This window comes from Achroia grisella, unplaced genomic scaffold (assembly GCF_030625045.1).
Source record: "Achroia grisella isolate CSIRO2021 unplaced genomic scaffold, CSIRO_AGI_Agris_v1 utg308, whole genome shotgun sequence".
Classification (NCBI taxonomy): domain Eukaryota; kingdom Metazoa; phylum Arthropoda; class Insecta; order Lepidoptera; family Pyralidae; genus Achroia; species Achroia grisella.
The window spans coordinates 1,214,750-1,231,028 of record NW_026712791.1 but is presented as its reverse complement, the minus strand read 5'-3'; the positions used below and the strand labels follow the sequence as shown (position 1 = coordinate 1,231,028).

Genomic DNA, 16,279 nt, shown 5'->3' with positions numbered 1-16,279 from the left:
AGCAAAACAAAGCAACATTTCGACGTCATAATAGTAGGAAAGCTTGAAATGAGGTCGTATATAAAGCGTCATAGTAAATAGAAACAGTATAATGATTGACTCCTCCTTCTATGGCACGGTATGGTAGTTATGGAAATTGTGGGTTTTCATGACAACAATGTTTGTTTTAGCTTTTAAATAATACGAATAGACTTGTAAAATTATAATTTACTCACTACATTCATACCAAATAAATAAACATTTATACAATTTCACTATTTACACACACAATACATAAACACTTGGTGAAAAAAAATAAAACTTAATTATTTAGCACTAAATTGACTTTAACGTTACGCTTGAGACCATTCTCCTTTCATCATTTTATTTTGTCTTCTCCTATTCTTTTTATTTTTGTTATTATCTTTAGTGGGTAATATAGAGTCAAATGCATCTAATCCAAAAAAGTCACCATAATCATCAGTATCTTTTTTCCCATCCCGTATTTTATTTTCTTTTTTATCTTTCTTATATTTTTTATTTCCTCCAAAAATACCTAACTGATGACCTAAACTTTCACCAATATCATCCAAATGTAACACATCTAAATCTTCCAACTGGAATTCCTCGTTGTCTCTATTTTTCCTTTTCTGCTTTCGTTTTTCTTTGTTATCAGATTCTGGACTTGACACACTATAATAATGTGACCTACTTTCTTCTGGAGTTGGTTCCTTAATAATATCAAATAGTTCTTCAGATTTTGAGTCCAAATTATCCACCACTTGTACCATATCATCATTAACTTCTTCTACAGAAGTCACTAAAGAAACAGTAGATGGATTCTTGGGTGTATAGGTTTCAACTTTCTCATAACTCATTTCTACTCTACTCGCAGTTTTTCCTGAATCTTTGGCTGCATTTGGGACTATCGGAGTTACAGGCATAGCAGCCAATTGTCCGGTGATATGTGCTAATGACATTTCTAGACCTGGATCATCGAAATTTGTCACACTTTTAGAAGTAGTTGCTGGCATAGATGATTGAGGTTTCTGAGTAACAATTATTACTGGTTCAAATGTTTGCTCATGAGCTGTACTCATAAATTCATCACGTTCAGTAGACACACTACCTGAAGAAAGGGATACAACAGGTATTTTTGCTTCCGGTGATGTTGTTATGACTGGCAATGTTGTTGAAGCTTCCGTAACAGTTGCCGTTGTACTGGGCTTCCTAGTTGGTCTTCTTGAAGGTCTTCGCGTCGGTCGTCGGCTTGCTGGTCGCACTTTTACGGTGGTACTTCTAGTAACGGGTCTAGGTGTTGTTCTAGTAACAGGTTTCCTGGATGGACGCCGCGATGGACGAGGGCGTCTAGTAGTTGTAGTAGTAGTAGTTGTGGTAGATAGTGGTGCTTGTTTCTTTTTATTTTTATTAGATTTCTTTCCACTTGATGATCCGAACAAACCACCCAAAATATCATCAGGAATAAGACTAAATCCTGTATAGTCAGCAGTGTCTACATCATTGGTGGCATCTGAAAGTTAAATTGTTACTCTTATGATTTATATAATATACAAAATTACTAATAATACGGTGAAACAAATAAATATGGAGTAGTACGACGGTACATCTTAATCTCAGGAATGGCTTGCAACGAATAAAAGATGTTATGACACTGTTCTAACTATTCTGGCTGTTTCAACATGAAATAGTTTGTGTTTATTTACAACGGTTATGTAAGGACGTTGGAAGTTTGTTTATGAAGTTGTAATAAAAGTTTTAAATAAATATTAAAATATAATATTAGTTGACATACCATCATCATCGTCATCGTCGTCCTCTTCATCGTCATCGTCATCACCACCAAGACCAAAGTCATCATCGTCATCATCATCATCATCATCTTCATCTCTTTCACCTTCCGGTACTAATGGTAGTGGATCAGCTGGCTCTGATGTGACTCCTCTAGGACCAAACTTGAAGCAAGACACTCTTACAGCTGCTTCGACGACACTTTTCGATTGGAGTTCTAAACCAAGACAAGCTCTGAATTCTTCGCCAGACCTTGCTATATTATATACACGTCCGCAGAACTTTGAAACTCTTCCAGGCAATGGCATACATACTGGACTTGGTTTACGACCTGTTACATAAGATTACAATTTAATTTTATAATTTAGTCAGCTGTGATAAATTACATTAATTACACAATTATGCATATTTGAGACATTTCCAATATAAATGAATACATCATCATCATCATAACTGAATACTTACTTGAAAGCGTGCGGTTTGTAATGACTTTCTTTCCAAAACTAAGGGAAACCGACATTTTATCACCACTCAAATACATCAATGAGGCACATCCTGTAAACAGAAACAATAAGTTTTCTATACTCATACGATTTTTAAAAATATTTAAATATGAGTGTAGGTATACGCACATACTAAATATTTTACTTAGTAGATAATTTCTAGACAAATAAGTACAACGTAATGCTGCGTTAATATTTCTTAATACCAAAATCTCTAATTACAATTATTGCCGTGACATATTTTATCATGGAGAAATATAAATTGTCACACATATTTTTTTGTTTCTACCAGATTTTAATAGCTTGGGCGTAATTCAGCGTGATTTAAACTACTACTACACAATGCTCTCTTTTTGTCTAACAATGTAAATAAAATATACACAATTAGGAGGATTGCAGAGGAGAGAAAAAATATTGTTGCCTCTAAAGCGATATAGGAAAGGGAATATGGGTGCAGTGTAATATGGTTGAACCGTCGTTTTATATGTATGTATATTATAATGACATCTGAGTATTGTACGTACGAGATTTATCTGCCTGTTGTTATTTTCACAACGACAAAAGGCTGTATGGATCTTAATCAATATATATATATGAAGTTTTTTAATAAGACACGAGGATGGACAGCAAATAAAGTCACGGGTGACAATTATTCATAGACGAATCGGTCACAGTAACTACTATGAAACTTTAATTAAATGAAAGTAAACACATACACACCTGGTCCATTTAAATTGACGACGGGTAGTTGGAAGTCCCTGCAGCAGTTGCAATATGCATCCGTACACTTGCAATATTTGTTTATAGTATTATCTTCCGGTTTCTCCGTGTCGTCTCTATTCTGGATGCCATTATTTTTATTCTTTTGCTTTTCTGAAAGAAATGATCACCATTCAGTATTAATTCATATTACATTCATATATAAAGTCAATAATCTATTTTAATCACGAAAATATCTTTTAGTTTCTGTAAAAAATTGCTAGAGCTCATGAAGTAATATAATTGTATAGTGTAAAGCTGATCTGATATGTTTATTACTTTAAATGGTAATCCGCATATAAACAAAAGAAACTAGGATATTACTACACTAGTAATTTAGGGTACATACGTTGTATATACAATGTAAATGTAACAAAAATTAGCTGTAAGTTTATATTAAATTAATTTAATAAATAAATGAAAATGTGCCGGTTAAGGTGTATCTTGTCTGTACATACAAGATTAACAAAGACAGTAATTATCCTAACCCCAAACAAAAGAAAAGCTACTATACTACATTTTTTTATAGCATGCAACAAGCGAATATGCGGCTAAGGAACACGCAGGAGCGCCATTCATCCAGACGATCAGGATGGATTTTACTCAATACATTTGTAATTATATAGGTACATATAATAAATAGAAAATGCCATACCAACACAAACAGCGAACATGCATGCATATTTAGGTATTCTTACGTTGTCTGGTGCAAGATATACGACTTAGGCCCTAAAATACTTACTTACGCTCTTGGACGCAGCAAATGCTAGTAGCACGAATATCAGAAGTAGTTCAAACACCAGGGAGAGCTTCATCTTAAAAGCTGGCTCCCTCTCTGAAAAGTGATATAAGCTATGATTAAATAAAATTAATACTCGCCATTTCTCTTACATATATTTAAGAAACCTGCTCAGATACTCTACTTGTTTCATACATTTTATACAGACTAAAACATTCTTAAATATCCTAATTAAAATGTATAATATAAAATACTAAATAGTTTTAATATACATACATAGCTTGAAATAATAAATATTTTAACTGACTTTATACTCATAAATATATTAATTATTCTATGAGTTTTTAATATTATTGATATATTATTAAAATACAACAAAAGTTTTGGAAACCGAAAAATATAATCTTTTTTTAACAATTCATTTTTTGTATTTAATAAGTCTAGAATGAAATTATATTATAATTTCTTATTTGAATTATTTACTATTCAGAAATATCTTTGTACTTTTCAATAAAGGAATCGTTTTAAATAACAAATACACTACTTGTACATTACAGATACAGTAAAGTAGCACATTATACAACAGCTCATTGCACCAGATTGATTTATTGTCCATACTTTCACGCACATCGATCTACCTGCTTGCAGAAATCTAATATAAAAAATCGTTATGTATATACGTGCATTACGAGTATATACTAGCCAAAAGCGTATCGGACACGCACTGTAGTTATTTTGTGGCTTTAACTTGATTACTCTTGCCTAACATATATTTATTTATACTTGCAGCTTATGGTATATCTGCATTTGACATAAATTGTTGTAAGCAATGTCCTAGTCTAAAATATATCTACTATAAATATGTAACTATCAAATTTCATCCGTATTCATTCGGCCCTTTAAATGAGTGAAATTTTTTAAATATCCAAACAGGTTTAGTAACTTTCACATTCATAATATTTGAAAGAAGTAGAGGAGAATTATTTATTTACTTTTTTGTAGACCAAGTTTATAAGTATTATACAAATAACAAGTACAACAGTAATCAGGAAAAATAAGTAAGTGATAGATAGTGTTCGTCGTGTATACATATAACATCACTATGATTTACTATTTGTAACAAAATAGGTTTGTTATAAATAGTAATTTCAATGTTATTTTTTCAAAATGAAAATATCCAAAATTACTACTATCAGACCTGTTGTATATGTATTACATCAGTTCGTTACTATAGTATTTAGATAATACTAACAAAGTAAGAAAACACACAACAATACAAATAGAGAATATTTCTCCAATTTTCAATTAACTATATTTACAATCTGTGAGCTAAATTTAAATTCTTAACGTATTTAATTTGTATACTTGTATCCGCGTACTCTACTCTTATCAAATCCAGTATTTACAATTTTCCTTAACATTTTCCAATCGTAGTTTCTCAATATTTATTATTAATATGCTAATCTATAATATGACTATTCAAATAAATATCCAAGTAAAAGCTAGAATTCAATAAAAAGAAAAGAATCAGAAAAAGTAGGTCAAACAGATGGCCAGTGACGCGTTGAAATCTTTTATATGTAGCCCATATGAGTCTTTCTTTTTCGTGTTATAAAGGTAAAAGTAAAAATAAATATATATTTATTTTAACATTAGTATTGATTTCACTAAATTTTATTAATTATTTTTGCAATTAAAATAACATTATCCATGGCAAAACTATTTTTACGTATCAAAATAAGTTATATTTTCGATCTCAAACTACATGATGCATATTTATTATAGATTATATTATCTGTGTAATAAAATTGTTATTATTATTTAACTAAAATATCCTAAAATAATTATGAGTACCATTTTATAATACTATATATTTCCTCGAATAAGATTCATAACTTATTCATAATTATTTGTAACTTTATTCTTAATTTAGTAACATAAAGATATACTAACCTGTTCTGAGAGAGTTCTGTTTGTAAATATATATTACTCCCGTATAATATAAAGCACAGTGCCCACGGTCACACCTCTAGAACGTTCACAATCAATTAAATGTAATTACGGGAAGTCACGGGCAGCCCTAAAATGTGGACAACAGCGGTGTATCAACTATACTGATTTGTTAACCGACTCGCACCCAGAGAAATGTGCAGTGACGTACCACTGACGACGAGAAAGGAAATCTGTTGGTTAGTCATCTCTTTCACACATAAAAGAAATGTGAGGGATGGGTGAAAGTCGACGCAGTTGAACGGCTAAGTAGGATTTAGTGTCAAACGCTGGGGTTATTAACATATAAATAAATAAACATTAATGTTTAGTATATTGATCCAGGACCAGTAATATCTAAAAATAAACAGTACTCTTAAGCAAGCGATCGGATAGAGCTCTGCCTAGTATTGACCTAGTTATTCCACTGTATATGGTCTCTATGGTCTCTACGGGCTACGAACGGGAAAGAGTCAGGTGGGCGAGATCAGGTTGTTAATAATAGGGACACCATCGTTAGCAATGTCCCATGTCAGATCAGGGTCTACTTGGTCCTACTTGGAAATCATAATGTTTAATTCCTCCTTAATTCGTCACTATGAGCTAAACTAAAATAGTTTATTCTCATCCTGTCATACATCACTGATGCCCGGCTAGAGTATACTTCTAATCCGACTTTTCAGGCGGCTGGTTCTCTATCACCGTTACTCTAAAACATATGTATATAAGGTTTGTCTTTTAATTTCTCTATTATATTTACTTTTTGTTGTTTGCTTATTAAGCATTAAGCTCTTGTTTTCTAAAATGTCTGTAATACTTTTTGTTTAAATTCACACATGTAAATATTTGAGTACAAGAAAGTTTAGTTAGATGCCTTTACAAAATAAAACTCTTAAATTGCAAAATTTAAAAAGAAAGTTTGTATACACAAAAGAAAAAATATACTCGTATACATATAAGTATAAATATTCGTATAAATATTCCCGCCGCTAACTGGCGCGTTATGATAGGGCTTTCATTAATATTTCTACAGGTTTGAATTCGTAACTAGTTAAGTTACTACTAACTCCTAGATCAAAATAAGTATGTATTTATTTATTATGGTAATGAATATACATTTGCGTAATATATATACAACATAAGTATGTTATTAGAATTCATTAGAAATATCGAAGCAAAGTATGTATGTTGTCAATGACTTACATATATGCATAGGCAAATAAATATTATAAATTAATACATATTAAATAAGAGCAAATTTACAATCTCCAATATCTATATCCATATGAAAGATCATATGGATATAGTAATATACTTATAATATTTATTTTAATTTACTGAACTTGTACTCAAATTTATTTTTAAGTTTTCTTATTTTATGTTATTGGACTTTTAACGTCGTAATCGACACTTACACGGATACGTTTCTTTTTCCTGGTAAATTCTAGAAACAACCATAAACAGTCCGTTGCTCTCGGATATACTAGTATTGTCGTGTAACGGCTGTTTTCACTATATTACGGCTATATTTATTTAGTACAATAAGTAACAGCGTCGGATCAAATCAGTATTTTAGTATCTTTTAAAATTATTTATAATTTTGAGGAATATATTGTATTCATAGATTTAATATTAGCCTAGACATTTTAAGTACTAAGTTCCATATAGATTCAGTCAGAGGAATTTTTTTTTATAACTTGAAGAGGCACTAAGTTGATGACCTGTTGTGAAACGGCAACCGTCGCCGGTATATGTATATATATAACTGTCATGAGTACCGTCCCGGAGGGCTAAAGTGGAATGCTTCCGTACCCCGTCTGTTATTTCAACGCCATATGTTACTGTACCCTTCAAAGCAACCGCTTTGAGCCTGAAATAATTACATAGACCAAACAAAAGTTTTCATACTTTGTATAAAGTCTGCCTTTGGTATACTAAAATTAATATCAGATGTCTAAATAAAAGCATTATAAAAAAATATCAACTTTTCTTAATGTTAACTTGCAAAAATCAAGCTACTGGCCAAGCCTGCAGTTCCCCTGGTATTGCGGGTATTTGTCTCCTATTCAAGATTATATGTCAGATATTAAATAAATTATTATTACGAACCAATTCTGTGTAAGATTAGTATAATAAGGCCACCAATAGCGGAGCGCCCAAACGTCTCGAAACTACGTATGCGCGGTCACTTTCTACCCAGAGAAAGTAGTCAGGATCAAGCTGTATATGTTTTATTTGTTAGCCCAACCACTGATTCACCTGTTGATAAATATACGCTAATGAATACAGAGATTGTTAACATTGGATAGGTTGTATAAGTTACGTTAGACATAAGTCGTAATAGGATATTGCGTTGTTGAAAATTTGCATGTATTTTGAAATGTATCGAACGTTATTATACTGATGTACCCACATTAAATAGTTACAATATAATACATGCATAATATTTGTGATTAAAATTTTATATCTGATAATATTATTATTAATACATGTTTACGACATTAATCTAATTTGGGGTTGTAAGAGACATTGTCAGCGATCTAACTAGTGAACGTTATTACGTATTATATACTTGAATGACCATTTCGTCAATAATTCTGCGTGTTTCACTGGCTCTTTTATTTTTAATATCTTAATGTTAAATTGGAATTATTTCCTTTACACATGTATGTACATTCACCTCGTAAAAAGATTACAACCGGTCGTTTGACTTTCTCTTTGACGTTTTAAAACCCTTAAATATTGGTAATAATTGGCTACTCAGGCATCGCTGATTTGATTTCTTTTGGTTTTTTAAGAACATTATATAGGATATGTTATACAAAATTGATTTATCTACTGATATATTATTTTTAATTTATATAGATGTCTCATTTTTATCACGACTATTTAAAAAAATATTATTAACTAACATATAAAAAATACTTAAATAATTTAATCACTTCGATTTTAAACTTAAAAATTAAATTATTTAGCTATATTATTATGTATGTATATTAGAAAAGTAAAATGCTATGAATAAAACTAATGCTAGAATTTGTCCAAAAGTTTTTGTACTGCTTTCCGCATGTATGTACATGTATGTATTATGTGGAACCTAGTACAAGACTTGTGGGAAACAGGGTGATACGATCTCAATTTTCTATAGTACATTAACCTTGAAGTAGGCAAGTAGGTGCATATTGCACAGTGTTGTCATACTCGCACATTTGAATACAGGAAACTATTGATAAATAATTATCAATAGTAGACCATTATTACGACGACCTCGATGGTCTAGGGGTTTAACACACCATTTTACGTCCGATGGTCGCGGGTTCGAGTTCTCGCACGGCACAGACATTTATATTCATGAGTATGACTGTTTGTATCGGTCTGGGTGTTTACTATGTATAATATGTATTTAAGAAAAAAATTGGTATGTAGTTATCTAGTGCCCATAACACAAGCTTTAGCTAGCGTAACTTGTATCTAGAGGGTACTGTGTGAGTTGTCCTAAGATTATCTGAATATATATAACTCAAAGGTACTGACTGACATAGTGATCTGTCAACGCACAGCCCAAACCACTATACGGATCGGGTTGAAATTTGTCATGCAGGTAGCTGTTATGACGTAGGTATCCACTAAGAAAGTATTTTGATTACCTCTTTCATCCCCTATTTATCCCCTTGGGGGTGATAAATAGGGGATGAAAGTTTGTATGAAACTTTGTCAATTTTAAACCGATCGGGCTAAGACTTTGCATGCATAAAGCTACTATGACGTAGGCATCCTCTAAGAATGGATTTTGATAAATTCCACCCCTAAGGGATAAATTAACGCGAGCAAAGCCGCGGGCAAAAGCTAGTTATATTACATTATTAAAATATATCTTTAATTCAATAATATATAGATGAATGAAAATAGTCTAATCTATAAATAATAGTAATCTATAAATGAAATAATCAATATAAAATATAATAATCAGCCAGCTGATTAGATAAATTCTAAAGAAAATACAATTCTATCTCGTATCCAATTGCTAGCAAAAATATAAAGCATTGTTCTAATCATAAAACACCTATTTAATAAATCCACCAAAAGAAATCTAAACTACAATTTACATAGATGTATATAGTAGATAGATATTTTATTTATGTTACATTACGAAACTAAAATTAAGCTTGAATGTTTCTACGAGTGTAGATGCACAATGTCTTGAAGAGTTTCTATAGATGTCTATAAATTTACCCAAGACCCTATTACCTATACAACCGCTATTAGGGTTGTCTCTTACAATAAAGAATATTTTGAATTATGCATATATTATTTATTAAATATAATTGAATGCAGAGGTATCGAAAATACATAATGAGTGACAGATTTCTGATGGTTTATTGTGGGAAATAAGGCAATAAATAAAATATCACTTAAATACGATATCTATGTTTTATAATAATAATAAATAAACCCTGAATTAAAGAAATAATTTAATTGAATTGGATCTCACAATAGTCTGAAAACTTGTCCCGATATACGAAAGAATGAATTTTTAGTTTATATTTTAGTTATAAAATCAAATTGTTTTATTTAAGTCAACCTAAATTGTAACGAATTAATAAAATACAGTCCTATTTTATTAAACATAGCAGCCCTAATAATAACTCGCCCTGTTCTACTAGTTACCAGCTATAACTTCCATTTAAGAGTCATTGACTTGACCTTTATCGGATCATGGTACTAGTTAACCAACTATCTCCATTGGATCTATGCTTCTCTCCTATTTTAAATGTATATGGGTATAAAAAATCTCTTCTTTGCTAAGATTCATTGAAATATAATGTGTTTCTTTAATTCAAAGTAATTTATTACAATTAATCGTATAGATATAGGTTATTAATCTTTATGCTTGTCGTAACAAAATGTTTTGTTATTTAATATTTATCTTTTCTTAACTTCAAGATTCATTAAATGAATATGCAATTAAATAAACTAAATGTTATCTTATTATATCACTAACCATATAAAAAGGAAATAAAGTTCTAGAAAATAATTTCACATACTTTAATATCTGTGGTCTTAATCCAGTTGACAAATTCAATAAAAGAAACATCTATATTACGTATATTGCGTGGTTATAATCAAATGCATTCTTAGCATAATTACGATAAGATATGTCATCATAATTTGAACAATATTTGTAGGTAAATTTTCTATTTGAAATACAGAAAAAATAAAAATAAACCCTTGAATGATCAGCAATTAAATTATATTGTTGTTCGAATCGATCGACACATGGAAAGTAATTTGGCAACCAACAACGGCCTGATCCGTGGTTGTATATAGACGCTTTCTCGATGCATCTCACTGATGCATGTCATTATTACTGCGTTATGTTTTATTTAAATTTCACCTTCTATTGTGAGCGAGGTGAAACGGACTGAGATTCGAAGAAAGGAGCAGTGTTGACTTGGCGCTTGAGACGGTCGCCTCTCAGGTTTACCCGCCTTACCTGCACTGGGGAAGTCCTTATAAATCGCCGGTTTACATTTAAAATTCATATTTGTTTGTGTAATCCATAAGTGGACAATGAAACCGATAGTTTCAATTCTTCTAATGGTGTTCGTGGTTGCCCACGGCACGAGCATTTTGGGTGAGTACTGCTTACAAATTACCATCATAATTGATTAGAAAGTGCTTGATGTAAATACGACAGTTGAATAGTTATTGAATATGATAATGACACAATAGTGGCACAAATACAAGTGATTAAAGCTCTTTTAATAAGTAGCTTATATTTGTTTAATTTAAATTATATACCTAGATTGTTTCCTACAATTTTATTTAGAATACTGTATAATTTAATTATTTTATATGTCAATTGAATTAAAATAAATAATTAAACATTTCTTCTAGATTTAAATACTATTATAATTAAAAACAACTGGAGTGCTGAATCAGTTAATATCATATATATATTAGTAATAAAAACAAGCAACTTTAAATACTGTATAGTTATTAAATGTACTGTGGAAATCTTTAAACCAATTTACTTATTTATATACTTTATTTGTAATACACACAGACACAATTAAATATTGTTAAAGCCATTTTTATCATTGCATATATTTATTACCTTTTCTTTATTGTTGCATTAGTCATTAATTTGTATTTAATTGCTATTGCTCCATAGTTAACTTTAACTGCTACATTATTTATATATACTTTTTAAATAATGTAATATATCAATTGTTATTGCGGTATTAGAAAAAATATTATAATAACATATCATAATTTGTGAATTTGATACGTGATTAAACTTTTTTTCAATTCATTTCTAAACAAATTGTCAATAATATCAATTTCATTAAGTATTTCACGTCAATAGAGTTCAAAATAAAACAAACATTAAAGAATACGTCAATAAAATTATAAACTTATCCAAGATTACATAGCATAGCAAAAATTATATAAAGGTTATCATACTATTACTGTACGAATTGTCAGTAATGTACATCTTACATCATACTATCTAACTGACAAAAATATGCCATTGTTATCTGGCGGTCATTGACTTACCTAAAGAGAGACGCACGCAACGCAGTGAAAGTAGAAACTTATATACACCACGCGAAAGTGTATGATATTTGGACGTGAAAAAACAATGAATGACATTATGTACATGGTTAAGTGCACCACAAAAACATTCGCAACGCTTTATTCAACTACTGTGTTGCGTGTTTAGAAAAAGCGTTAAAATTTTCGAATGCGCAAAGTATACTTAATGAGTTCTTTTTACAAAATTATTGCATAACTTTGAAACTTTCTGTACCTTTTTGTCATATTTTGAAATATTACTAGATACCTAATTGTAAAGAAACTGATGTTTTTATTTTATTTGTAGAAGCGTTTAATTTTTTTTTATTTTATAGTCCTTTTATTTAATTATGTACATAATTATGGGGTTGTAATGAAATTTAATAACAGTCAAATAAGCGTGATGGTGTCTGACTGTCATTAAATGCCAATTCGGGGATAAATAATATTTAATAAAAACTTCAGAGTGTTAATAAAAATATCAATATACGTAATATTAACTTATTTTTGATATATCAACTTAGGTTTGACTGTTTTGATCCTTATACAAATTATAAATTGATCTATAACTACATCGTCTATGTTTAATGTTGTAGTATTTGATTATATATCTACAAAATTAAAATATGCCAGACATATAATTTCAGTTGGTTTTATATTTATCGCAACCTTTAAATTAAATAAAAATAAATTTTCCACAGATTATCTAGACTGGGAAGATGGCAAGAAACTAATTGAAGTACCAGAGCTACGAAATGATCAGCCCAACCGCAACTGCATGTGCAAGGGGCCAGCTTGTATATGCTGTGTTAATTTCAATATTACTATTGTCGACCTCGGTGGACCAGGTAAATAAGTTTATAAAAATACAGAGCAGTAACTAGTTTATATCGCACTAGTAAAACATATTATGAAGACAGACTCATTGAACCTACCTAGAGCACCTACCTAAATAACATACGCTTTAGACTATATTCGTCACTGCCATCTACAATTAATAATGAAACGATAACAATAAACAATACAGATATACGACGAAAAAATTAAATTATTTAATATAAAAAAGTTCAAATTAAAATATTGCTAATTCTAAAACTTAAACTCATGCTCAAGTATGAAACAAGAAAATATTCGTTACTGAAATTGTTAGCAGTTATCGTATACCTCTTGTACAACATCTGATGAGTTACTAATTCCAATGATAGGCATTATTCTTCAATATCCTTTAATACAGTAACATGCATAAGCGATGACAAAACGAACCATTTCATATACCTAGGTAATAATTATAATTATAAATATGGTTGTGCGTATATTATTACTTGTACTACTAGAAACTATAAATAATATATTTAATTTCGCAAATATATCAAGGATTTATTTATTATTTTTCAGGTTGCGTTCACATGAAATATGTTTCTCCAGATGAAGGATTTTCAGTAAAAGTATCGTATGGAAAAAATCTACTACACAGCTCGAAAATACAAGGTAATGAACTAAAAACCTATTTAACCTGCCGATTGCCTAAATTGCATAAACTTCTAAGTACAACTACCTACACAAGTTTTCGGATACCTATTTTAAAACCGCCTATTTTTTATTTTATTAGAACAGTAGTAATTAGTTAAAAAATCTCCTATCTCTATATGTAAAATGTGTATGTCTTCTATGATCTAGTATACTATGTACCTATATATAGATTTTCATCCAAGCTTATCCAATAGCGTATAAACAACATAAACTTAAGATAACTTTTATACTAAAATATAAAAATAGTCGTATTTTTTTATTCTACCAATCATTCGGAAAGCAGACCATCACAAGTAAAATGCTTACTCATTTTTCTATGTGTTTTCTATTTGTGTAATCCTCTTTCAATAAGTTTTATGCAGCATTACATTTTAAGTGTTTTGTTTTGTTACCTAAATTTGATTTCATACCTAAATCTTAAACCAAATAGTATTTTCTATATTGAGAAACAACTAAAATTGTTAACCATGGTCGCATGCCGCTTGTATTACTTTAATATTATTATTATTGTACCTATTGTACACCACATAACAAGTCCTTCAAAAGCCATGCATTGGTTATATATTACTAAATAAGTGTAAACATCATTAAAAATGTTGTATTTCAGGCGCAAACCCAGCACCTATATGTCTGGAAGTTTTTGGCAAATTCGCCCAACTCTGTGCAAAATTCAGCGATCTAGCACCCACATCTGACGGTCTCCGTGGATGTATAGATTTAGAGCCGAAATTACTTGGAGATTCACAGCTAGAGTTTCCAATCGGCTGCTTCAAGTCCACTGCTGGTGGTATGGAGATGGAAGATCCTCCCGCTGAACAGGAATCGTAAGTATAGTTAACTGAATAAAAATTTACAACACCATAGTTCCTAGAACAAACGAGGTCGTTAACTTTGTTAGACAAAAAAGATAATTACAACATAATAATAAATAACAATGAAAAAAACTACTATCTATCCATGCATTCCGAGAATATCACTCTGAGTATCACAACATCCTTAGTAACGTCTTATCAACGTTAACTTGTTATTTCCAAAAAATAATCAAATTTTCTAACAATAAATCTGATTGAAGTAATAATCACAAGCCTCCGATTACGAGTATGAACACCGCTATGAAGATCATAGACATTACAACACTATGGTATCCGTAATTTCATCAGCTATTTATGAAGACTAAAGTCTTATCTTCCACATCCTTTAATCTGTTAAATTAAAATTATCTACTACTTTATGTATTACTCGCAGTGCCCGCGGATTCACCCGTGTTAATTTTCAATAAAAAATATAGCCTATGTGTTATTTTTATGCATGAGCTATATTACTGTAAAAAATCATCAAAAGTCGTTCAGTAGTTTTTGTGTGAAAAAGTAACAAACTCAAATCCATACTCAAAAACTTTCGCCTTTATAATACTAATAAAATTATTTAAGTGGAAACTAGCTAAACAACCAAACAATTTCATAATATCATTTATATAAAATGATATAGGTCTACACTGAACTTACAATTCATTTTCAGTACGACAGAGCAAGAAGATAATAGTGAGGACCCTAACCAGTTCGACGCAGAAACTTTCTTATTAGGAGTATATCAAACAGCTGAACAAGGAGTAGCATTCTTGAGTAGTCTTTTAGACCTCCCCGGCAAGTTGAACTCAACGAAACCCATACAACCGGGTGCAACTACATTAAAACCTGAAGAAGTTAGCCCATCAGAGCCCACACAGAGAAGAGCTTCAAAGAACCTAAAACATCCCAATCATTTGTGATAAAACTGCCTTATTTATATTCCTATTTAAGTACAAATACAGCATTTTCCTAGTTATACTTTAATTTGCAACGTGAGAATGGACTGGTGCGCTTTTATATTGATTTATTCTATTTATTGCTTTAAGTTACTTCAAGATACTACTAGACTGTAATTTAATTAAAAGTTGTTTAATTGTATCATGATTTTTATTATTCTGGATATGTCATACAAGTTGATAACTTGCCTAAAAATATGTGACGTAGTCACCTACAGATCATGCTAATCCTACTGACATTATGAACTTAAACATGAACTCACTGTATAGAGGATTTAATAGACATACATACATATAATGTATTCGTTTTAACACCAAATCTATTACATAAACTCGAATGAAATTTGGTGCTTTACTAAATTATATCCTAGATTAATTAATATTGGATATTTTATTCGACTTCATTCCCGAGCAACACCTTCAAAAGTATTCTGTATTGCCTATGGATCTTAAAATAGCATACAGAATTATATGTTGTCAACATTATACAATAAAGCAAGTACTATTTTAAAGAACCAACGGATATTAACAATTTAGACTAAAATAACCATATGCTTCTTGCGTAGGAAAATCGGAGATGATAAATTG

The 16,279-nt window shown here is 30.4% G+C and overlaps 2 protein-coding genes across 3 annotated transcripts; one reads left to right on the top strand and one right to left on the bottom strand.

The window, feature by feature from the left end:
* Positions 1-216: 216 nt before the first annotated feature.
* On the bottom strand, positions 217-12,456 carry LOC131843457 (DNA topoisomerase 1-like). 2 transcript variants are annotated; one of them, XM_059192104.1, is made up of 6 exons: positions 12,340-12,456; positions 3,793-3,885; positions 3,012-3,164; positions 2,254-2,343; positions 1,793-2,119; positions 217-1,510 (listed from the first exon to the last, which is right to left on the bottom strand). In XM_059192104.1, exons 2-6 carry the CDS (start codon positions 3,863-3,865, stop codon positions 333-335), a joined length of 1,821 nt encoding a protein of 606 aa, XP_059048087.1. In that variant the 5' UTR covers positions 3,866-3,885; positions 12,340-12,456; the 3' UTR covers positions 217-332. The 2 variants fall into 2 exon arrangements, with proteins under 2 accessions (XP_059048087.1, XP_059048086.1); XM_059192103.1 differs by lacking the exon at positions 12,340-12,456 and adding an exon at positions 5,743-5,915.
* LOC131843458 (uncharacterized) lies at positions 11,156-15,987 on the top strand. The gene is made up of 5 exons (XM_059192105.1): positions 11,156-11,413; positions 13,059-13,205; positions 13,753-13,845; positions 14,495-14,711; positions 15,406-15,987. The coding sequence occupies exons 1-5, from the start codon at positions 11,350-11,352 to the stop codon at positions 15,653-15,655; spliced, it is 771 nt and encodes a 256-aa protein (XP_059048088.1). The 5' UTR covers positions 11,156-11,349; the 3' UTR covers positions 15,656-15,987.
* Positions 15,988-16,279: the final 292 nt, after the last annotated feature.

Coding starts and splice junctions, on each gene's coding strand:
- LOC131843457 (XM_059192104.1), bottom strand. CDS start 3,865: ATGAAGCTCTCCCTGGTGTTTGAACTACTTCTGATATTCGTGCTACTA. Junction 3,165..3,792: donor TGCTGCGTCCAAGAGCGTAA/GTAAGTATTTTA, acceptor CATTTCTTTCAG/AAAAGCAAAAGAATAAAAAT. Junction 2,344..3,011: donor CGTCAATTTAAATGGACCAG/GTGTGTATGTGT, acceptor TTCTGTTTACAG/GATGTGCCTCATTGATGTAT.
- LOC131843458 (XM_059192105.1), top strand. CDS start 11,350: ATGAAACCGATAGTTTCAATTCTTCTAATGGTGTTCGTGGTTGCCCAC. Junction 11,414..13,058: donor CCACGGCACGAGCATTTTGG/GTGAGTACTGCT, acceptor AATTTTCCACAG/ATTATCTAGACTGGGAAGAT. Junction 13,206..13,752: donor TGTCGACCTCGGTGGACCAG/GTAAATAAGTTT, acceptor ATTATTTTTCAG/GTTGCGTTCACATGAAATAT.